This window comes from Python bivittatus, unplaced genomic scaffold (genome assembly GCF_059951505.1).
Source record: "Python bivittatus isolate LINGU-HERP-01145 unplaced genomic scaffold, Pbiv_v1 ctg000310_np1212, whole genome shotgun sequence".
In the NCBI taxonomy this organism is placed as follows: Eukaryota; Metazoa; Chordata; class Lepidosauria; order Squamata; family Pythonidae; genus Python; species Python bivittatus.
The window spans coordinates 630197-653722 of record NW_028277054.1 but is presented as its reverse complement, the minus strand read 5'-3'; the positions used below and the strand labels follow the sequence as shown (position 1 = coordinate 653722).

The 23526-nt window shown below is 53.4% G+C and overlaps 3 protein-coding genes across 3 annotated transcripts; 2 read left to right on the top strand and 1 right to left on the bottom strand.

Moving 5' to 3' along the window:
• Window positions 1-3049: 3049 nt before the first annotated feature.
• On the top strand, window positions 3050-16946 carry GPR4 (G protein-coupled receptor 4). Its single transcript, XM_007430795.4, has 2 exons — window positions 3050-3200; window positions 15529-16946. Exon 2 carries the CDS (start codon window positions 15639-15641, stop codon window positions 16854-16856), a length of 1218 nt encoding a protein of 405 aa, XP_007430857.1. The 5' UTR covers window positions 3050-3200; window positions 15529-15638; the 3' UTR covers window positions 16857-16946.
• LOC148216089 (uncharacterized) lies at window positions 3119-19979 on the bottom strand. The gene is made up of 3 exons (XM_088140197.1): window positions 19877-19979; window positions 18561-19749; window positions 3119-13135 (listed from the first exon to the last, which is right to left on the bottom strand). The coding sequence occupies exons 1-3, from the start codon at window positions 19977-19979 to the stop codon at window positions 13117-13119; spliced, it is 1311 nt and encodes a 436-aa protein (XP_087996323.1). The 3' UTR covers window positions 3119-13116.
• A 53-nt stretch (window positions 19980-20032) lies between these two features.
• On the top strand, window positions 20033-21445 carry OPA3 (outer mitochondrial membrane lipid metabolism regulator OPA3). The gene is made up of 2 exons (XM_088139711.1): window positions 20033-20245; window positions 20923-21445. The coding sequence occupies exons 1-2, from the start codon at window positions 20104-20106 to the stop codon at window positions 21249-21251; spliced, it is 471 nt and encodes a 156-aa protein (XP_087995837.1). The 5' UTR covers window positions 20033-20103; the 3' UTR covers window positions 21252-21445.
• Window positions 21446-23526: the final 2081 nt, after the last annotated feature.

The following is a 23526-nucleotide window of genomic DNA, read 5'->3' as shown; positions in this document are numbered from 1 at the left end:
CTTTCTTTTCTATTTTTCTTTCTTTTTTCCCTTGCTTGAACTTTTAGCGTTCTCTTTGATTTCTTTCTTTCTTTTTCTTTTTCTTACTTTATATTAGTTTGTATTAGTTTTTATCTTCCTTCTTAAAAATCTTTAATAAAAATTATATTTATGTATGTATGTATGCATGTATGCATAAATAAATAAACAAATAAAAGGAAACCACCAGTGTCTTTGAGGCAGCCCAACCTCCCTCACAGGATGGTTGTTGTGGAGAAAACCTGGAGAAGAGAGTGTTATGTCTGCCATCTTCAGCTCCTGAAGGAAAGGGGACCTACACATCCAATAAGTAACTGAACCATAAAGTCTCCTTTGATTAAGGTTTGACTCCGGATTCATCCACGCACACCGAACGGGTTTGGCCCTGGGTGGCTTCCACTTCCCACTCTATGCCGGCAGCCTCCTGTGGTCACCCTCCCAATGCCACCCAGAGCTGCCCTGCTTACCTGCTGAGCCCCGAGAAGGTCAGCTGCCACTGCCCGAAGCACAAAACCGGGGTGAGAGCTTAAATTCCAGAGGGGGCTCAGACACCCCCGGGGGTATCCTTATTCCAGTTTCACTGCAAAGGCAGAAAGCCCCAAGAGACTCCAGGGGCAGCGCTGAGCAACATCAGAAGGCAGGAAGTCTCCATGGCTGTGTTCACCAACCCACTGAACTACAGATGACCCGTCTCCTGCTGACCTTGTGTCTTGCAGAAATCCAGGCATGTGGCTGGTTGGATCCACTTGGAAGCTGTGGTTGAATGAACCATGGGTAAGCACACGGTGCAAAGACAACCACTCTCAGACATGGACTAAGGAAACCTGGGTTGAAACCTTTCTCAGTATGACCTACTTCACAGGTTTTTAATGAGGATAAAATGGGGGTGGGCAGGGGGTCTTTCTTTAAGCGGATGTGTCCCTAGAATGCAAATGAAGTGGGGGTTATAAATGTAGATGCAGTCTGCGTGTGTGTGTGTGTGTGTGTGCGTGCACACACACACACACAATGCAGGAGAAGGGTGTGGGGTTGTTCTCTCTTGTTTATCTCTGTTTGCATTTTTATTCCACTGCTCTTCAAGGGCTTAGGCTGAATCACAGGAACATCTTTAAATAGGCCCAGGTAAGTCTTGCAGGCCACTCTACCATTAAAATATTACAGCTCAGAAGCCACGGCACCCAAACAGGATTATCTCCTGACTCTCTGGCCGCTCCTTCATCACCGAGTCCAGGCACCAAAGGAAGCCAGAAGGTTCCTGCCTTTCCCGGCCCGGCTGCTCTGCCTTCCTTCCCTTCTCTGGCTGGGAGCCTGGGCCTTTTTTCGCACAGGCAACTCGGGGGCTCTTGTGAGTCTCTCAGTCCTTTGCACAGCAGACCCCTCCTGTTGCCACTGGCCGAGGGGGGAGCGTCAGTTGAAAGGGGACATCCATCTGGAGGAAGGAGAGCTAAAGAAAGGGTGAGGATTGGGGCAGGACGCCGGGAAGGAATGCAGCCTTATTTTGAGAAGCGGACGAGGGCAAGGACAAGGCAGGAACTTGCTCATAAAGGAAGGAGGCTCTTCCTGCCTTCTGCTGGGATGGGGGCCCTTCGCTGTCCAACAGCGTGTCTGCCCGGCAGCGGGAACACCCTTCCTGCACAAGGCCGAGGCTGACCCTCCTTGCCTTTCCAAATGCGCCCCTTGTGGGGAGGAAGAAAAGGAGCCAGGCAGGTTCCCCAGACAGGTCCAGCCTCACCAGTGCTCTCTCTCCTTAGCCAGGAGCCTCCCAGTGCAGGTGGCCCAGCAGCTGCCGGCCCTTTAAAAGGGGCTGTGGGGTGTGGACTGGCCTCCCTGAGAAGCAGCCGCTTTGACACTGGGAGGGCCGAGGAGGGCCAGGCCTGTAATGCCTCCCTGTGGCACCGCTCCTCCGCGCACGTTGCTGCCACAAGATGGGGCCACGGCCGCTCAGCCTTGAAGGCCACGAAGGGGATTGGGAACACAGGGGCCACGGGAAGAGCGCTCTCTCCCGGCATCAGCTCCAGCGCCTGTCAGCGCTTCTCAGCCTCGGCAGCTTGCAGATGTGTGGACTCCAACTGTTCAGTCCAGACATGCTGGCTGGGGGATTCTGGGAGCTGGAGTCCACAACTGAAAGCCGCCGAGGCTGAGAAGCGCTGGCCTAAGGGAAGTATCTGTGGTCAGAGGCTGTCCTCATCTGAATCCCTTGCACTAAAGGGTCAAATAATGATGGGGGTGGGCACTCCGGCTCTCCCTGACCCCCAAGCAGCTGCCACCCACCAGAGTGGCCTTTCTCTCTGGCATGCAGACAGAAACTCAGCAGGTCGAACCCTTCGCTGGGGAAGAAAGGCTCCTGAGCAGCCGCAGCAGCTCTTTTCCGAGGGCGGGGAGGGGCGCCCAGCGCCCTCGCAGCCGGCCGAGGCGCTCCGGGGGCGCGTGAAAGACGGCTCCCCGGAGGCCAGTCCTGCCCTCGCCTCCCCGCCGCAGCAGGTCGCTGGCGGGGCTCCTGCGGGGCTTCCCGGTGCCGGTGAATCCGGGAAGGGGCCAGGCGAGGCAGGGCGCAGACCCTGGCCCGGTTCACGAGGTCGTCCGGACGCGAGGGGCGCGTGTGCGCGGAGGATCCCAGGGTTCAGCTCCTCTCCCGCTCCGCCGGCAAGAAAGGTTTCTTCCAGCTCGGCCTCCCCGCCCCCGCCAGCCACAGGTTAACCTCTCCCCTCTGGATCAACCCCCTCCCAGAGCACCCCGGCCCCTTTGGGGTACGCCCAGCGGTTCCAGCAGGCGGCTGGTCCTCAGGCAGGGCTGCCTTCCTCGCTCCGGTCGGCCCCTGAAGGGTTAACCGGCAGGAGAGAAGCCGGACCGGCGGGGCGCCCCAGGGGAGCCCGGCAGCGAGCGGGTTAAGCAGCTCCCCGCCCCAGAGGCTGGCTCCAGGGAAGGCACCGCGCCGAGAAAGTCCTCGGGCAGCCGCGCCGCCGCTCACTCCAGGCTGAGCCCGGCGGCGAGCAGGACCCCACCTGCCCTGCCCTGCCGGAGAGGCGATCCCGATGGAAGCCGGGCAGGATGCCCCGCCAGCGGCGTGAGCGGCAGCCCCGCGCCCCCTCCGTAGCGCCGCCGCCTGGGAGAAGCCCCCCGACCCCACTGGTGGAGGCGGCGGCGGCAGCGGCGGCAGCGACCTTCCCAGGGAAGCCTCAACCGTGAGCATCTGCCTGCCCGCGGGCACAGCCAGGGCCGGGGAGGCGGGAGGAATGGGGGACCGCTTGGTTCTGGAGGAGGAGGGGGCTAAAGGGGGGCTTCCCCCCAGGGCTAAAGGGAAGCCGGGCACTTCCAGGGGGCTTTGCAGGAGCTGAGCACTAGCTGCGCCATGAGAGACTAAAGAGGGTCTTCTGAGCATGTACCAAGTGCTTCTCCTTCACCACCTGAGTGTCGGAAAGGGCTTGGAGAGGCAAGGCATCCTCTGGGTGGCTTCCCTGCCTGCCATTCCTCTAGAGCTGCTCCTCTCGATCTTGCCTTCACAACGGTCCTGTGAGGTAGAGGAGGCTGCTGCCGCCCCAGGGATCCACTGAACACTGTTGAGTGGGGTCTTGACCGTGGGGTTTTGGGATGAGAGCGTTTCCCCTCCAAATCCTCTTGGAAAGGCACTTCCCTTGGCCCGTCAGGGGTTCCTGGAGCCTGCGTGAATAAATACCAAGGCTGGCCCTGGGGCCCGAGCCTGCCGGGCCGCGCTCTGCCCTCTGCCCAGATAGCAACTCGAGCTTAGTGGTTGGTTTGCTCAGTGCAGAGGAAAGGGCACTCTGCGTATCCCCAGAGGCTGGCTGCAGAAAGGCCCTGGCGCTGCAACCGGGCGGGAATGATGCCTCCAGCAGCCATCCTGGAGCATCTTTCATAGAGCCAGTTCAGGAGAAGCAGCCCTTGAGGTGAACTCAACTCCTGGCAGAAACAAGTAAGGCTCCGGGTGCGCCAGAATTCTTCGGGCAGCTGGGGGGTGAGATGGGGGGGCACACAAGACATTCCTGGGCAGAGTGAAGAACCTTCTACCCTGCAGCTGATCAGAGGGGGGCTGGGGCAGGCATGGAAGAGGTTTTCCCTCTTCAACAAAAGAACAGTTTCCCAGCCCTCGCTGTAACCAGGGTCTCAGAGGGAGCCTGGACTAGCTGGGCTCCCAGTCCCGCTGGGAGTACCCAGCAGTAGAAGGGCAAGATGGAGACGTCCTGGCTTGGGAGGGGGCGGCTCCACCCACCCGAGTTCCTTTGACTTTTGGCTCTCTTAACCACTGTCGTCAGATAAGGGCCCTCAAGGCAGAAGCTGGATCCGGCCCCCACTCTGGTTCTGGTGTCCCCTCCACCCAAACCAACCCAGGCCTGTGAGGCTCTTGCAGACGCATCCTGGCTGACTGGGCACAAGGCCAGACCCATCTGCTCCAGCTCTGCCACCCTGACTGGCACCCCAGCCTGCCTTGCCCCCTCATGCCAGTCAGAAAGCTCCCTCCCTGGACCCCCTGTGGAAAGATGTGGGAAGTCAGGAAATGCAGGCACTTGGGGCCAAGGAGTCCAGGCGTGTTAAGGCAACCCCTAAGTTGCTGACTCTTAACTGTGGGTCTTCTCCCCACACTGGCATGCGTTAAAAGAGACTTCCGCTCAGTGTTCGAACACCCCACGTAACTCAGGAGATCTTGAAAAATGCAGGGAGGGGAGCAGGAAACGGCATATTTCCAGCATGCTGAGAAGGAAGACAGCTCTCCTCCGTCACTCTGACCCTTCCAAATGTATTTATATTTTCATTTTTACTGACTCGCAGTATGGCTAACAAAATTGTGGCAATAATACAAACAAATAATGGAGTTTAAGGCAATAATGAAATCGTACAAATGCGATTTTAAAATCACAGCGCGCACGGTGGTGGGAGCAGAGACAGCCACCACACATTTCTGCCTCCTTCAAGCTGAACTGGCTCCCCTGCCATAAGCCTGCTGCGTGGGAAGACCTGGACTCTTGCATCTGTTCCGAGCTGGGTTTGGGACGTCGGCAGCCTTGGAGGGTGACTTTTGCAGGGGAACGGGGTGGGGAGAGGGGCCTTGCTCCACCGGATCTTTCCTTGGCTTTTAACGCCATCAACCAACCTTGGCTGAGTCCTACGGACAGAGCCTTTTCTGGAGTGGCTCCACATTTTGAGGATGCTCCTCTCTTTGTGGGCCTTTTGGAGGCTTTATTCCAGGCGGTATTTGGTTTTCTTATGCTTCTAGCTAAGGTTTTACCGGCTAGTGCTAACTTATTGTTGTTTGTTTATTATTGCAACTACTTATATATTTAATATTAAGTTTATCCTCGACCTTTTCAAAATATGATATAACCTGCTTTATGAGGCTCCAGAACATGGTACAGATACAAGTAATCCATGATCGTCCAGAAGGCAACAGGGCTACATGATCGTTTTAGCTAGAAATGGCAGATTAGTTGTCAGAATTACTTGGATGAAGGGATTAAAACTCTCCTCCCACCCCAACAGTAGTTATTTGTGTGTTTCTCTGATTGATATCCTGGCTTTGCTCCAGGCAGTGGACATCTCTCCCCTCCAATTGTTCTGCAGAACAAGAGCCTCGTGAAGGAGTTGGCAGTAGATTTCCAATCTGTTCATATTTTTAGGTGAAATCAATGAAAACTCCATCAAGCGATGGCTGGAAATCATGAGCGTCTCCCGTCTAGGATGCCCGGACTCTCAGTGTTCACACAACACAGTTAACTTGGTTATTGTATTAGCTCACTGGCTGGGCAGGCCTTGTAAGCAAAACATAAGCCGTCTGGCCAGAGACTTCAGTAGCTGGTTAAGAGTAACCAAGCCCGGCATTTTGTGCATAGGCAAGTCGCTAAGCTTGAACAGATCTGGGTACACCTCGTGTGAACACAGCCAGGGGCTTTTTCTCTTGGCCGAGAGGTCCCAGGGACACCCCAGAGGCTCCGTGGGCAAGCACTCCCTACTCCGCTACCAGGAGCACGGCAAGGAGTGTGGGGGAATAGGGCCGTCCAGCCAAACCCTGCTCAGGGAAGAACAGGGTGGGTGAGAACCCAGCCGAGCCTGAGGGGGACGGGACCAAGAGGCAGGCAGGCAGGCGGAAGATCAGGCGGAGTCTGGAGCCAGGAAGTGGGCTTGAGGCAAGATGGAGCACTTCAAGCCAGACTCTTCGCACAGAGCAGGAAGGGCTGCTGTGCTCGGACAAGGCATTTCGGCAGGGGGCAGGTGGGAGAAAGACCAGAAATTTCACCCCAACCTTTCACTGTGAAATGAGAACTTGCAGCCCCTTGGCCCAATGCGGCTCACTGCTCTAGAGCCATGTGTTTTTTTTTACTGTAAACCACCCAGAGTCACTCTGCAGTGAGGTGGGTGGTGACAAATTTAAAATATTTGAAATATAAATAAAGTAAATAAATACCGCCCCCCCCCCCCGAATCAGGGGCTGGTCCAGGAGCACAAGGGCTGACTCTAAAGAGGAGACCCGGCACCCAGCTCAGCGGGAAGAGCAGGAAGGTCCAGGTCTGGAGAAGGCTGAGCTGCTGCCTGCCACGGAGGCAAGACTCGGTACACGGACCAAGGGCCTGGCTCAGCAGAGAGTCCCAGCTGTGTGTGTGTGGAGGGGGAGTTGTGTGCACACCCGCTGGCAGCCATTTGGCTTGAACTCGGCTAGAGGTAAAGGGGGAACTCTGCTTAGTGGCTGGAAGTCTGCCTCAGTTCCTCTTCACGTAGGACCTGTAACACCTTTTGGCCACCTTCATGTACTCAGATTACCTGAATCTCTATAAGCTAATCTTATTTAAGTTTACAAAGTTTAACGGAACTATTTTTTACAGAGTAAGAGATTGTAATAGATTCGTCTTAAATTAACATTCCTATCCCCAAACTTCCTTTATGGATAGAAGAGTGAGGCTGTGTCCCCTGCTGTAGCTTAAGTGATCAAAACTCCTGTCTCCCACCAATCAACCAACTGAGCAAAGCAGGAACAATTAGCCCATCAATTAATGAATGCATTGCATCAAGCCCCCCTCCCCACGCGCTCCACGAAGAGGAGCACCATAGGCCTGGAGCATGGTCAAGCTCAGGCCTGCACGAACTCCTAGACGTGGTTATTTACCCAGACCAGAGATTAGCCGGGTAGGTGCTTGTCAGACTCACCCAAACAGGTCCGGGGGCTGAAAATCCCTGACACAGGGAACTGGCGGCTGGGCTGGGGATTGTGGGAGGGAGGCTGGCATCTGGGAAACCAATAGCAGGTAATTCCTCCGCCCGCTTCCCAAAGCTCACTGTCTTGCGGAGGAAGCTGTGCAAAACACCTCCTGTTCTCCGTGAAGCCCGTATAGTTCCCTGCTCAAAAAACAAAACCTACCAATAAAATCGATTCAGAACTGGCTCTCCAGATTTGTACGAATGTAAGTTCCTCTTGTTCTGTGCCTAATTTTGAAACTGAAAATAGGGCCTTTAAGAGCTGCCTAAGAAACAGGGGTCTGCCTTCTGTAAGATTTTCTTTATAACCCTCTCCATCTAGTTATTACAGACACCAAAACTCTCCGCCAAACGCAAAAAACAGACGCTCCGCTCTTGAAAGTAGACCAGCCCGGGACCAAAGATTCCCCTGCTGCACCTCCACAGTTGGTGCCCCCCCCACAGGCCATCCTTTACTCCCTCTGGTGAAGCAGCAGCAAGGGACCCCCAGCACACTCTCCCCCACTCCTGGGCACATTGCTGAGAGCCCAGAGGGAAATTTGGGTTCTCCTGACCCCATCTGTCCACCCCCCAGCAGCTGCTTCTGAAGCTGCCATCGGAAGCGAAGCCAGCGCATGCATGTCTGGGACATAAATAGGACTGTGGCACAATAATCAAATTGGGGTCTGACCACAGGCTGTTGCCGGCAGGTGGAGGGCAGGGAGAGGTACCTGATGGGTGAGAGATGGGGGGGACCAAACTCGCCAGGCCCTCCAACTTTGCAAAGCAGCATCCATATGCTTGGGGGCCTCCCTCCCCCAAAGGGGAGCCATCATAGCCAACCCCCTCTAGATGCCCAGAGGTAAAGCTTTTCTTATGCAATTGCTCGGCTTCATTTATGGAATGTGACGAGGCCACCCAGATGTGCTGTCTTCCCCACTCTCATCCTCCAGTGTCTTACAGTCTCTTTTTTTCCTACAATATCCACTGAGAAAAAGAACTCATTGCAAAATGTCCGGTTGGGAGCAGTAGCTTGTCTGTTTGGAAGGAATCCAGCGTGTTTAACATGGCAGAAAATGTTCAGCTGTCTGAGGATTACCTTTAGTTGCAGCTTTAGGGGGCACTTAGGAATAGAGGAAGCACCATGTGTCAGCGCACTTCATTTGACTCTCCAGGAACTGAGGCAGCTTTCTCAGCCCAGTTTTCCTTTCGTGCTTCTACCACAGGCCCACAAATCTCAGACATGCACACAAAAAGAGAGGAAAATCTTAAATACTGACATCAAATGGTGATGAATTTAAAAAGTCCAGTTTGGCTACATTTGCACAAGACACTTAAGTTGAATTAATATTCTTTTTTTTTCTTTTTGAATTTGCAAAACACATTGAATCACAAAATAAACAAATGGGGCTCGGTTCACACACGTTAAGCCTCAGAGAAGCCGAGCAATTAACAAAGCTGTTAGGTTTTTAACTGCTCAGGTGAAGTGTGTTATGCAAACACAGCAGCCTTTGTGACCCCTCCACAGAAGCCTCCATGCATTCAGGAAAAGCACGCCACTTATTTCTGTGCTCCTCTAACAGTCAATATTGCTGTCATAAACCTTTTTGTTTTTTACTTCATGGCCATGTGGCCCTTGGGCTTCACATTTTCTCCCTTCTTCTCCCTCTTCATCTGAATGCTATCTATGCCCAGCTGAGAACAATGCCCCCAGATGACCTTCTAGGCCACCGGTCCTCCTACCATCATATACAGATAGTTCTCGCTTAACAACCATTAGTTTAACAACCGTTTGAAATGACAATGTTGAAAAAAGCTACTTATGACCAGTCCTCACACTTACAACCATCGCAGTGCCCCCACGGTCATGTGATTGCAATCTGGGAGCTTGGCAACCAGCCCACACTTATGGCGGTTGCGGCATCCTGGGGTCATGTGATCACCATTTGCAACCTTCCCAGCTGGCTTCTGGCAAGCAAAATCAATGGGGAACTGTGTGATTCGCTTAACGAGTGCGTGATTCACTTAACCATGGTGATTCACTTAATGACCACTGCAAAAATGCCATAAAATTGGATGTGGTCACCTGATCCCTAACAACCGCCCCGCTTAACGATGAATTTTCTGGTCCCTATTGTGGTTGTTAAGTGAAGACTACCTGCATCTGTGAATTTGAGGGGCCCAGAAACTTTTCTGTTTCGCATTTGTAGGTAGAAAAAGAAAGGAGGAAGCGCCAGGGATGCAATATTAAGTCCATGGGGTTCACTATCATCCTTGGAGTGACTGAGCTCCACAAGGAGAGCCCCAGTCGAGCAAGCTGAGATTCCATGTGAGAAAGAACACTGTGGACTGACCCCCTTTGTCCCTGCAAGGAGCACTGGTTGGGGCCCGTTCTATGTCACCTTTGCAACAAAGCCAGAAGGAAGGTCTGGGAGGTTTGAATCCAGATGCTATTAACGGTACTAGTGTGAACAAGCAGGGACTTCGATCTAGGCATTGTACAGACCAAATAATAGGAATAGAGGGAGGGGGAAAGCAGCTGAGATGGCATACCTGACAGAGGGCCCTTTTCTCCGTTTCATTCCTCTTAGACTTGGCTTCATTTAAATGATTCTGCAGGAGGGGGAATTTTCCCTGTCCAAACTCTTCCTGCTCCCCTGTGACTGTTATGAGGTTCCCCACAGGGATGTCTGGCTTCTGCTTGGCACGTCTGTCCTGTAAGTCCTCGGAAGACATCTTTCTTGGGTGGGCTATCTTTTCTCCGGAGAGGGGAAGGCGTTCTGTAGGAGCACGACTCCAGTCTCACCTCACAACTCGTTTCCTGTCTTGAAATGTCGCCCAGCCTGTCTATGATGAGGGGTGACAGGGGAATTTGTTCAGGATACTGCTTCTGAAGGGCTGGGCCAGCACATTTGTAGGGATGGCAGGCCAGGGGCAGAGCTGGCAATTTTCTTTCCAGGCAGCAGAGCACATCTGCCAGCTGCTGCCTCCTGAGCCCATTTAGAAGCAGGTGGAAACCGTAATCCAGTCCTGTCTTAATCTCATTTGGGCTGGTAATAGAAGAACCCAATGTCCTTCGAGGAGGGACGCAGCTCCTGTTCCCCCATTCCCTTTGTCTCTCCTTGCCCTGTCTCTAGGGCAGCCCTTCGGCCACTCGCCATATATGAGTTCTGGAGTTTTAATTCATTAATTGTTAACAACATGCTCCCATTTCTTTTAAAATGCGTCCCATTCCAACGAACAGATGGTATTAACTGCATGACATTGACTCCCTGGCTCAACCCTCACAATTCAGAGCTTCCTTCCAGAAGATGCTCCGTATATATTCAGGAGGGCTTGTGACGATGCTGAATTTGGACCACCTGTCACCAGTGTTTGTGAACAGTCTGAGGGATTGCGGGAAGGACGATCTCCATTGTGGGTGTCAGGGAGTCTGCACACTCATCATTTTATGCCTGTTTTGTCCCAATTTTGGGAGACCTCAGAAACCTCTCTATGGGGGCGTCTGGTTTCAACCAACCGAGGAGGTCAGTCTGGAACTTGCTGTTGTCGCTGGCCCTCATTCAGCCAAGCCACCTGGTTACACAATAGCCGCACTTTTCCTTTGTGCTGGGATCTGCCCCCTCCTGCACCTTGCCCCACCCCTAACCACCCTGGGACAATGATTAACGGCCTCCGCCTCGGCTTCTCCTCCATTTCCATTTCACGGCGGCTCAGAGCAGAGAGCAGTCAGGCCCGGGCTGCTTGCTAGGTGCCCGGCTCCTGGGTTTTACCCTCCTCTGCTTGGATCGCCTGCCAAAGACGCCACTGCGTAACTGCTTGGGCAATCAAGGAGACAGCCTCAGACCTGGCCCTCCAACAAGCCTCTTTTATGGCCTCATTTCTTCTCGAGGGGCAAGACCCAAGGTGGTCGAGGGAGGCAATGCCCAGGGTCTTAAAGATGGATGCTGAAGTTAAGTCCGGGGGTTGGGCTGGGGAATGTTGTCGGAATTATAGATGTTGGGGAAATGTTAAATATCTGCAAGGCACGTTTCTTATCAATCCTAACATTGTTTTACTGCTTTAACAAATAGAAGATACACATTTGGCAGCAAGATTTGAGCCACTGGACTTTTTCACCAAATCCACAGAACCCCTCCCCCCCGGCCCATGTTTACTCAGAAAGCTCTGGTAGCTGCAGCCTAATTCCTCCTGTGGGTCCTGGATAATGCTGGGTTCTCACCTTGATGCGCCCACAACAGGTCTTTGGCAGTTCCTGCCCCACCTCCTTCTGACCTTCTTATCCTCCAGCAGTTAGCTGTTACTCGAGGGGGTGAAAAGCTCTCCCCCCAAGGCAGGACCTTTGTTTCTAGGAAGGCTATCGGAGCTGCAAGCGGCTGAATTGCTGGATCCCAAGGACAGCAGCACCAGGAGGCGCTAAAAGGTCGGAGGGCTGGAAACATCTGCAGTTGCAGGAATTCTCCGTGGCTCTGGACTGTCTTACTTAAAAGGCTTCATGCCACACTTCTGGTGGAAGTGAAACTTTGCTTTCCCTTTCTTCAAAAGATAAATTATTTTGAGGATTAATTGCACTCCCTCGATTTGGAAAAGGAGAGGAAGTCCTTGGTCTTTCCCTTCCTCTGGTGTCATATCTCCAGCCCAGCCCAGACATACCCCCAGTGCCAACTGGGACTCCTAGCCACATTCTTAGCCACATCCTGCTCTATTCCCAATGCCCCCCATGTTTTACAGAGCAGAAAAGAATTAGTTTGGCCTCCGACCCAACACCCCCTGCTAGCTGAGGATCATGGAAGTTGGGGGAAGCTGATGGAGACTACATTAGGCAGGATTTGTCCTTTTTCAAGAACCCCCTCCCCTCCTTTTTTTCCCTGGAGATTTCAGGTCCATTAACTTCTCTGCTGGAGTCTTGTCAGAGTGCACTGAAGGTAACTGCACCACATCAGAGTGACCTGGCATGCACATGGCCATTTTGGTGTGCGTTTGCTGTCAACAGGATGAAGCTATATTTACTCATGTCTGAAAACATCACTGGTGAAAGAAACATGGTTGAAGGGCGAGAGAGGACTGGGATCCAGGGAGCCCAGGGTTCCTGGCAGGTGCAGCCTGTCAATGACGTCACTTTTAATTTGGAGAAGATGGAGCGTGGTTGCTCCTTTCCACATCCTGGCTGGGCTGGTGGGAGCCCTGCTCTTGTAGCACCAGCCTGTCTCGCTCGGCTTTATTCTTTGCCCTTTAGAACTTGGCAGGAGAGCTTCTGGGAACCCTCCTAGCAGGGAAGGGGGTCCTCGTGACCTTCAGTTCCAGCCAGAAGGATTAAGCATCCCCAAAAGGTCAACGTTAATTTTTCAGGAGGCTTTTCTGTAGAGAGGAGAGTCAACCTGCCATTCCTTGAAAAATGATTAACAGCAGCAGACTTAATGCTCAGTGCGCTCTAAGAGTCCTAGAACAGAGCTCTGGATCTATCCGCAGGGATGCAGATTCCGGCTGTACATGTGTGAAAGATCAGCAGGGAGCACGGAGGTAGCCGAGTCTGGGAACCACCACCATTGTCTGCTGCTGCTGGCTTCTGTCTGGATCAGTGTGTGGACACAACACACAAACACTCTCAGCTCCACTGACGGATGCCCAATTTGCACTATTTTCCCCTTTTAAAGCAGAGGACTTCAAAAATCCATCCACACATCTGAGTCACGCGTGGAAAGCTTGCTGCTCTTCCAAGACCTTCCTTTGCGCCCTACCCGACTTAGCTGCAGAGGAACTTTTTCGTCATGGGACCCACATCCTGGAATAGCCTTCAAAAACTACTGTCCAGCTGTGCTACTACTCACTCTGGGAAAGCAGCAAGCCTTCTTGGCACATTCTTTATTAATAAGGATTTGCTACTCCTTTTTTTAAGTTTCAGTTTTGGTTATAATGCAGTTTTTAGACAATGTAAGCGTCCCTATTGAAAGACAAAACAGAAATCTCTTGACATAAAGTGAGAATGACAAAGAATCACCATGCAGTATGCAACTAATTAAGAGTCTAATCATCTCTAGTGACACCCACAGTATGATCAAAATGGGAGCACCCTATTGCTGACCAGACCGGAGCAGGACAGTTGAGAAATGCTTGAATTCCAAAGGAACTTTAGGAGGGTCAAATAAAATGTTACGAAGTGGTGATAGGGAAGGCTTTTACTTCAGGCTGGGCGTAGAGCAACGCCACCCAAAGTGGCACGGCAGAGAACTGTAGCCTAGCCCAGAAGCCTCCCCGTCACGTGTGCACTCTGCGATGCCGAGGGCCACGGGGACCCGATGAGGCTAAGTTGGGTTGGCTTACACTTTTTAATCTGTATACACTTCGCAACAACTGCGGCCATCCTTGAAAATATAAGCGCTCGCAACTGCTTGAATGTGTTGCCTTAAATATGCACCACTTGGCAATTTAGAAAGTTGGAATAATTGGGGGGCCTTTGAGGGGTTGTACACAGTAGGAGAGCGGAGGTGGGAGTAGTTTGACTTTGCGAAGTCTCTGACTCCCATTCTCACACTTTACGATAACAGCAGCAACAAAACTGAATTGCCGTGGCACAATCTCACGATGCTGAGGGGCTGCCACGAGAACCTGGGGGACCACACAGCTCATGGACTGTGGGCTGTTTGGTCCTGAGGTAACGACTGGCTTCTTTAAGGCGATTCATAGGATCCTAGAACTTTGTCACTTCCGTTGAAGTGGGGGAAGGGCAAGAAAGTGGGACCTGGAGTAATTCCCCTGCTTTTCATTGGGAGATCTGTATAAAATATTTAAAACAGTGTTTTTCAACCTTGGCAACTTTAAGATGTGGACTTCAACTCTCCGAATTCCCCAGCCAGCATCCACACATCTTAAAGTTGCCAAGGTTGAAAAACACCCATTTGAAAGGGGGGAAAAAAGCATTCAGAGAAAAATCTATGTTGCTCATCAGACTCTAAACCAAGTGTCTGGGTGTCTCATCCATGAGCCAGAAAAAGGGCTGCAGTGCAAGGGAAGGAGAGAGGGAGGGAGCTCGAGGTGATGGGAGGTGAGCATTTTCAGAAACCTTGCCCTAGTTCTGCTGTTCACCGCAACTGGAAGCGGTGGTTGCAATCTTTTTGCTCCCCTGGTGGGCAAGGGGGTGGGAAGCCTGCACAAAGCAGGAGCCACCTAAATGTTAGCAGTCAGTGGACCAACTGCCTTTTGGGCTGCCCCAACACACCTCTTGTCTCCTTCTAAGTCCAGACTGCAGAGTTCTCATCTGCAAACTCCTACATTGGGGGTTGATGTTCTTAGAACCTGGCATTTCAACTGCAGCTTTATTTGTGCTTCCTCTTCCAAACTTGCCATACCAGCCCACAGGTCTCCTCCGTGCAGGTCATCCCCTTTCCAAGGGGCCATGTTGTATTGACAAGGGGGAGGGCGCCCCCTCCATACAGTCCCTGCTTCCCAGAACTGCCACGCAGACGATCACAGATTGGGAGTGTTTTGGCTGCTCGCCTGGGTGAGCATCAGTGCTGGTTTCATTCCTGGCAGCAGTTCGGCTTCGGGCCACCAATCTTAATGGTAAAAGAGATGCGCTTTCAGAGGCAGGCATGCTGCGCAGACATGTTTGTTTGTTGTAGTAAAAGTAGGGAAGAGTCTTGAGACACTTAGTCTAGGACATTGACCGCCCTCTGTTCTCAGCAGCTGTGGAGGTCCCAAAGCCTCCTTCCCCTGCCCTGAGAAAGAGCACTTCTTGGCTTCTCGGCATTCATCAGAAGTTGCACAATCCTTTTCAAATGCATATATATGTATGTATGTAACATCAGGGCGGGAAACCAAATTCCACCAGGAGACACTAAGGATATGTTTAGCCTTGAAGAAAGAGAACTGAGAGGGATAGAATACTGTAGAACAGGGCCACACATTTTCTTTACCTTCCCAAAAACACAAAGGCAGGTTTCCTAAGAGTATGAGCAATCTGACAGTGGAACCAACGGCCAAGGGAGGTTGAGGTCTCCTCTGCAGCTGGTGCTCAAGCAGACGCCGAACAGCCATTTGGCAAGAGAGCTACAATTTGGGTTCCTGCACTGAATGAGCAAGGGCTGGACTTGATGGCCCCTTCCAAATCTGTTTTTAAAATTATTTTAAGAATCTAAATCCAGGAAAAAAACCACATTTTTCTTGTACAAACCCATGCTCTGGCACAGCTTCCACCGTCCCCTGCTCCCTAGCCCAAAACCTTGCATAGTGTAACTTCTTTGTGAGTTACGTTCACTGAACTGGGTGAGGAAGAATACCATGTGGTTTTGTCACTAAAGGCAGCAAGTGTCAATGCACGTCTCATTTTCTCCCCAGGTCTGAAAAGCCAGGAAACACTGCTGGGCGACAGCCCAATCATGCAGATCAGAGAGATGGGTAGGAAAAGGCACATGGCACCATTTAAAGCATGACGAAGATCTTGCTTCATGACGGCTTCAGGAACTTCCTTTCAACAGCTTGTGCGGTTCTGTGGACACACGACGTCCAGGCACACGAGCTCCTGTTCTGAGCTAGGACCTGGGAAGAAACCCCCCAGGATGTGCAACACAAGCCAAGTCAGCTGGAGCTGCCCTGTAGACTCCAAGATAGATCACCTCTTCCCTCCCACGTTGTACATCATTGTCATCACCATGGGGCTCCCCACCAACTGCATGGCACTCTGGGCTGCCTACCTGCAGGTCAGGCAGAAGAACGAGCTGGGCATCTACCTGATGAACCTCTCCATTGCAGATCTGCTCTACATTGCCACTCTGCCCCTCTGGATTGATTACTTCCTTCACTATGACAACTGGATCCACGGGCAGGAGTCCTGTAAGCTGTTTGGGTTCATCTTTTACACCAATATCTACATCAGCATTGCTTTCCTCTGTTGCATCTCTGTGGATCGCTATCTGGCCGTGGCACATCCTTTGCGCTTTGCCAAGTTCCGGACGGTGAAGACTGCAGTGACCATCAGTGTTGTGGTGTGGACAATTGAGATTGGTGCCAACTCAGCTCCACTGTTTCACAATGAACTCTTCCATGATCGCTATAACCATACTTTCTGCTTTGAGAAGTATCCCATGGAAGAATGGGTAGCATGGATGAACCTCTATCGGATCTTCATAGGCTTCCTCTTCCCATGGATGCTGATGCTCTTCTCCTACCAGGGAATTCTGCGGGCTGTGCGTGGCAACATCTCCACCGAGAAGCAGGAGAAGGCTAAGATCAAGCGTCTCTCCCTCAGTCTGATAGTTATCCTCCTCTTCTGTTTTGCCCCCTATCATGTTATCCTGCTCTCCCGCAGCACTGTATACCTGAGCAAGCCTTGTGACTGTAGTTTTGAGGAAAAGATATTTGTGGCCTACCATACCTCCCTGGCTTTCACTAGCTTGAACTGTGTAGCAGATCCTATCCTCTACTGCTTTGCCAATGAAGGTGCTCGAAGTGATGTAGCCAAGGCCCTCTCCACCTTGGTGCGCTTCCTCACCAGCTCCAAACCCCAGGAGATGGCTAGTGCCTCACTTACCCTTGACACCCCTCTTTCCTCCAAGAAAAGCATCTTCTGCCGGCAGCCCTTGGCCTTCCCACTGCCCCCCTCACAGGTTGGGTTGGGGATGAGAGATGAGGATCTCCACATGAAGATACTGACTTTTAACCAGTGAACGTTCCCTTGGAAGCACCTGGTGCTATTCCATGCAGCATCTCGAGGATGCAATGAACTGATTCTTGAAGATCTAATAATAATATTACAATTTAAAAACATTCCTGAGTCTTAGTACATTTTTATCACTTGTTCCATACAGTAAGACAATTGATGATAATACATAGCGTTCCTATAACACTTTCAAGCATCCAAAGACTTCACATATATTCCCTTATCATCCATACTACAGCAAGGAGGGCATTATTTCCCTCATATTGTCAGGTGGCACAACAGCACATCACCAGTGATGCCATATTGTGTCACATAAAAATTGAACCTGGGGGTAAGGCCAAAGCTCCACCTAATTCCACAGGCTGACACCAGCAGAGGGCAGGCAGACGATCCCTGTAAACTCACATGATGGACACTGATAGTAAAACCGTGTTGGTTCCCATAGGTGTACCGTGTGGGCTGTGTGACACCATGTGGCAGGACATCCCACAAGTTACTATTTGCTTGGTGTAAAAACCATCCTGAACCTATTGTCATAATCTGCTCCACAAGTTCCCCTTATCTGAGAAAGGAGTAACAATGTCTTTGCACTGGGCCCTCTCTGGTCCTCACCTTCATCATTTTTGCATGGCTCCAAAACAGCAAGTCCCTTTTCCATTATGCCAGCCTTCCTCAGCCTCCCCAAATTTCCAGACAGCCAGGCCAAAAAGCTGTATGTCTTTGGAAGCTGCCATCCCATGAGATCTGGGCAGCATCAAGTAAAGGTTTCTAAAGATAGTGGATCACTTCTGTTATCTAGAGAACAAGCAACCATATGGTATGAGCCACGAGTAACAGCATACTGGTTCTATTCCTGAGAAGCAAAGCTGGGAACTTCCTGATCTTTCTCTCTTGAATAACTTGTCCAATTTATGCTTGCTTCTTTAAACAAGAGTAGCCAACACTGTTCAGCTGAAACAAGCGCAAGCATCAAGCCAGGACTAGCAGTTCTCAATACACAGATGCTTCTCCAGGGTTCCTTCAAACATCAGAAGTGCAAAAGGAAAACAATAACCCAGGTCTGTTTCTCCTTAGCTCATTATAGCTTCCCATCTCCTAGTTAGAACAGGAAGCCAAACACATGGAGTTTCTGGAAGCCTAATTAATAGAACATCTTCAGAGGCCATGATGGGTGCCACGTCAATTAAGTCTCAGCCTGGTCCGTTCCGTCATCCAAAGAGTAGAGGGGGAGGAATCTGTCTTCCTTCCAAACGTTGGTCATCTCTCAGTGCGTACTAATTCTTAAAACTGAGGAGATGCCAAGGCTCAAAGGGTTGGCCTGCTGCGTACCTGGAACTACTCTTGAATATGCAGGAAGACACCAACGCACGTTCCCAGCTGCAGGCTTTTCCTTCTGGGTGGGGGTCTGTATTCCAGTTTGCCTGAGACAAGGCAGCTGACCTTCTTTAATGACTCCCTGTTATATTCACAGGGGGATTTTAATCATCCCTTCAATGCATGTTTATGAATGAGTGCTGGATTGATATTAACTTATGTCAGCAAATATGATGTAAGAATAGCTTTTCCCCCAGAATACCTAAATTTGCTGCTATGACCTTCCAAATCAGCCCTTTGTATGGGATAAGATGTAAGATATGTCCATGGCTTCCAAAAATTCCCTCCCTCCAAAATCAGTGTGGACTTTTGGCGAGCGGCCTAGGACTCTTCTTACCCCACTGACGACTCTCCGTTCCAGGAACGCATGACGACGACGACACAAAGAAAGATTACCATCAGCAGCATTCCAAGATGGGAACAGCCTAATCTTAGTCTCTGACCGAGGGCCGCGGCATGGAGAGGTTTCCTGGGAATAAGCACCAGAGGCCAAAGGCGAGGCCCAGTGGACATGGCCCTCCAGGGGAGGAGGCGTCCACGAATCCCAGCACGCCGAGGCCGTGCTTTCGCATCCGCTAGATAGCCCAAAATACCGCCTTCCCCGCAGGGACAGGAAGGGAGCATCGTCGCTGCTGGCAAGGGATGGTTCGCCGCCTCCCAGAGGCCTCCGGCCCCGCGGCTCCGCAGATGGCCTGAGGGCGAACGCGGAGCGGGGCCGCTGCTTCTGTTTCCTTGGCTGCCCTCCTCCCGCTTCCCTCCCCGCCGGAATGTCTGCAGCAGCCGCGGCTGGGGGCAGAGCGGGGCACGGCCGGGCCCTCGACGTCCCCAGGCGCCTCGGCCCGGTTTCCACTCTGGGCCGCGCGGCGGACGTCGCGGGTCCCCAGGCCCGCGGGGCAAAGCGCGGAGCGACGAGCGCCTCCTCTGCCGCTGGGCGTCGCTCGCCAGCTCCGCCCTCGGAGGACGCCCCCAGCTGCTCGGGCAAAGCGGGGCGAAGGGGCGCGGACTCGACGTGCCCTGCTCCGACCCCCGCTTCTCCCCGCTCGCGACCGCCGCGGTCGCACCTGCGTTCACGGGGCCTGGCGCGGCCCCGTGGGGCGGAGGGGCTCGCGGCCAGCCCCGCGGCCGGACAGACCGCCGAGAGCGCGGCCGGGCCGGGCTCGACCGGCAGAAGGGAGGCGCCGCAGCGCTGGGGCGAAGGAGGGCCCGCTTTTGGAGGGGCCGGGCCGGGCCGGACCGAACCAGCCGCGGCGGGGCCGCATCCCGGGCTGCGGATGATGACCCCTGTAGTCCCGCCTGGCCGCTCAAGCCGAGCTCTCCTGCGGCCCCGCCGCCGCGGAACCCAGCCGGCGGCGCTCGCCCTTGGACAGCGGAGGACGGGCAGCCGCGCGGGGCCTCGGGGGACCCCTCTCGGGGGAGACAGAAAGGGGAGGAGTCAACGCCATCGAAGGCCACAGCCGGACTCCCCGCCGTCTCTATGACCCGAGCGGCTTCCGGCTTACACCGGAAGCTCGCCGGCACAATTCCCCCTCAGGTTTGGGGGGAGGGGCAAGGAAGGCTCTTGTAGCAAGGGAAGAAAGCGCGATGCGCCTCGACGCTTGAAAGGGCGCAATAACTTGAGTATTCACGAGAAGATGACGCCTCCTGAGCGCGGGCCTCGCCCCTTCCCCTCGCGCTCCTGCCGTGTTTGGCGGGAATCGGGGCGGCCGCATACTTGTGTGGGCGGGGCTGCTTGCGTATTCATGAGGTCTATTTCCATACGCGAGCCGATGCCAGAGGCCTACGTAAGGGGTGGGGTGGGGTGGGGCGGGGCGGGGCGTGCTGGCGTCACCGCGCTCGGCGTCGGCGGGCCGCTCCGCGCGGGGGCCGCTGGGAGCGCGAGGATGGTGGCCGGCGCCTTCCCGATCGCCAAGTTGCTCTACCTGGGCGTCCGGCAGCTCTCGAAGCCCCTGGCGGCGCGCATCAAGGACGGGGCGCGCGCCAGCCCCTTCTTCCGCCAGTACATCTGCGGGCCCCCCGCGCAGCGTGAGTAAGCGCTCGGGGAGCACCGCGCCGCCCTTGGGCGGCCAATGGGAAGCGGGAGGGGGCGGGCCCGCGACGCCGGTGGCCAATGGGGCAGCGCGGGAGGCGCAGGCGCCGGGCGAGAAAGGTGACACTGCGCGGCACGTGGAGCGAGCGTTGCGCTTCCCGCTTCCAGAGCAGTCTACCTGGGAGGGTGGCGGGCGGAGCGCCTCTCGACTGGCCGTCCTTCCGGGGCGGAAAGAGGTTCGGGCTTTTGGGCGTTCAGCACGCCCGAAGAGGCGCGCCCAAGTTGCCTTCTCGCCTGGCCCGGGCTTGGGGCCTGCCGTGCCCTGCCCGCGACGTCCCTCCGCGGGCTTCTCCCGACCGCCCGTTCCTCGCGCGCCCCGCGGGGCGGGGGAAGGGGTGCTCCTTGGCGGAGGCCGATGCCCGCTGCCCACCCGCAGGCCTGGCCCAGCGTCCTCGGAGCGCCTCCCTTCCCGCCGGCGGGGAGGATGGGTCTCGGAATCTGGGGTCCGTATACGAGGGCGGCGACCCACGGTCGGCTCTGCCCGGGGTCTCCCGCTGGACGGCGGCTTCGCCGGCGGGCCGTGCCGCCCCGTCGGCGAAGCCGCCTCTTCCTTCCCGCAGCTGCCCCTCGCGCGCCCCCCGGTGCCGACGCACGTTTGCCTTTTCTCTCGCAGTTTACCACTGGGTCGAGATGCGGGCGAAGATGCGGATCATGGGGTTTCGGGGCGCTGCCATCAAGCCGCTGAACGAGGAGGCGGCCGCAGAACTGGGCGCCGAACTGCTGGGCGAAGCCATTGTCTTCGGGGTGGGGGGGCTGTGCATCTTCCTGGAGTACTCGCGCCAGAGCAGCAACAGCAAGAAGAAGGAAGACGAGCTGAGCAGCACCCTGCTGGGCCTGCAGGCGCAGGTGATGGAGCTCACGTTGACTGTGGAGACTCTGGACGCACAGCTGCGGGAGATGAACAGGGTGCTGGTGGAGGTCTCCACCGCCCCCAAGAAGTAGCAGCCTGTCGCCGCTTAGAGCGGCGCGGTTCCTGGTGCGGGTCTCGCAGGCTGGTCCAGACCAGCGGGGAGAGCTGGGGGTCTTCCACACACAGGAAGGTTAGGGTTTGGGGTGCTGTGATGGGTGCCCCAAGCTGAATTGCTCAGCCTTTTCCTCGAGTGTAAATACTGATCGATTAAAAAGAGAGAGAAAGACCAGGTTCCCTTCCTTTAATAACCTCCAGGGGAGGAGCTGCAACGGCTGCCTCCCCACGCTCTGGGAGGAAGCCCCGGTTTTAGCCGCGGGACAGAACTGTTCCGCGGTGGTTTGGCAGATACTTCTCTGGCAAGTTCCTACGGCAAGCGAGGCCTGCTGATGCCGGAGCTGGGGAGGGGAACTGGATTTATCAGGAATCATGAAAAGCGCTGTGCACGGTGGAGATCTGGAAACCAAACGAGGACTCTGGGTTGATTATGCAACGTCGACTCTTAGCAGCCGCCTGGATAGACTTTCCTCCATAGATATCCTTTCAGGTCTCTCAATGGTGTACTCCGCCACTACAATCATGCCCATCAGATAGTTGACTGTCATTCCTTGTTCTTAAATCCAGGCTGCAGGGACAGGTCCTGTTGGTCAACCACAGCTTCAGCATCCCTCACCATTGGCCATGCTGGCTGTGGCGGGGCGCTGTGGGTACAGCAGCATCTGAAGAGCCACGAGGCATCCTCCTTCAGTTTAGAGTTTGGGGCTGGGCGTCTTCGCAGGCTCAGTATTCTCCATCTAGTCGTTTGTTTGACTGAGGCGCCTATTTTATCATCATGATATCATGCCAAAGTGCAGGGACGCTGTGGAGGTGAGCAAACCCATCTAAGCGGCCTTTCTCAGGAGGGCGTCAGCATGGCAGTCATGTTTGCTGCTTCCTGAGTTGAGCTGAGAAGCTCAGGGCAGTGGGGAAAGGTGTTCTATCTCAGGTTACAACAGCAAAAACAACTCTTCCCACCTTAATTCAGTTACTCGACAAAGTAGGGTGAGCAGCAGCCGTGGCCCTAAGAAAGAACCAAAGCCACAGGTGTGTCCTAGGAATTAATTCTGGGGTTCAGAAAGTACTCAAGGATGGCCTTGTTTTTTAAAGCTAAGAATGTGTCTTTTGACACCTAATCCTGGTTGACAGATTTGGGATTATAACAAACAAAAGGGTCTAAGAAGTTTGCTTTCTCTTGCTATGAAGAAAAGCTTCCATATCAAGTATTTTCCTTATCCTAAAGAAATCAGGCCCCTGGCAGATTGATTGGATTGCTACACTCCCTAATCATAACAATTCATGGTGGTTTATGATAGCAAAACAGAACAGTGCACAATAAAAAAATTGTATCATTTTAAAAGTCAGTAAAAAACTTTCACACCTGTATACCCCATCTACGGATGCCGTGAAATGGGTAGCCTTAAGTACCAAAAGCTGCAGGGAGCAGCTCTTTTTTCCTTGCTTTGCAAAATATGGTTGAAGGCTTTAAAGATCAAAACTGACACCCCAGAAGTCTGTGGGTGACCAGTTCAGCACCTGCAGTATTGGAGTAATGGGTAAGGAGCAGCTCTCCCCTGCCAGCAGCTGCATTTTGCACCCATTGTAGTTTCGGAGTAGTCCTCAACGGTAGCCCCCTATACAGCATGCTACAGTAGCCTGTCCTGGTGGTGAAGAGGGCATGTGTTACTATTGGCAAGCATAAGACAGGATTGTGGACTAGCCACAATTTTAGTAGTTTGTGCCCTCTTTTGGGGTAATAACCAGTAGCCCAGCCTTATACAGCCCTATTACTTAGCATGAAGCTTCTGCCTGTGATTCCAATATCCTGGTGCAGCATCTCTCTCCAGGACTGTTCTGACTGAGCCCTCTGAATTATTAACTTCTTTGAAAGCACTTCTATTGACTGCTTTTGCTTAGAGGAGACAGAAATGAGAATCTGCACAGCAAGACAAAACAGTGCAAAAGAGGATTTAAATGGGTGGTGGGGAGGGGGGAAATCCTTTGATTTGTGCTTCATCCTTTTCAAACCTCAATATTTATTTTTGGATTTAGGATTCTCTGTGGCAATAAACTTCAGGTGAAATCAGGGCATTGAATAAGCAAATGCAGGGTCTGGATTGGTGCCCAAACAGGCTGAAGGGGCAGGGGCTGGAAGATAGGCCATTTGGGCAAGAGGGGAAGGAATGGATCTGTGCCAACCAAAAGCAGTTTCTGAAAAGCATCCAAACCGAGGACAGCTGCTTTTCCCACTTTGCTGCTGTTGTGGGGACACCG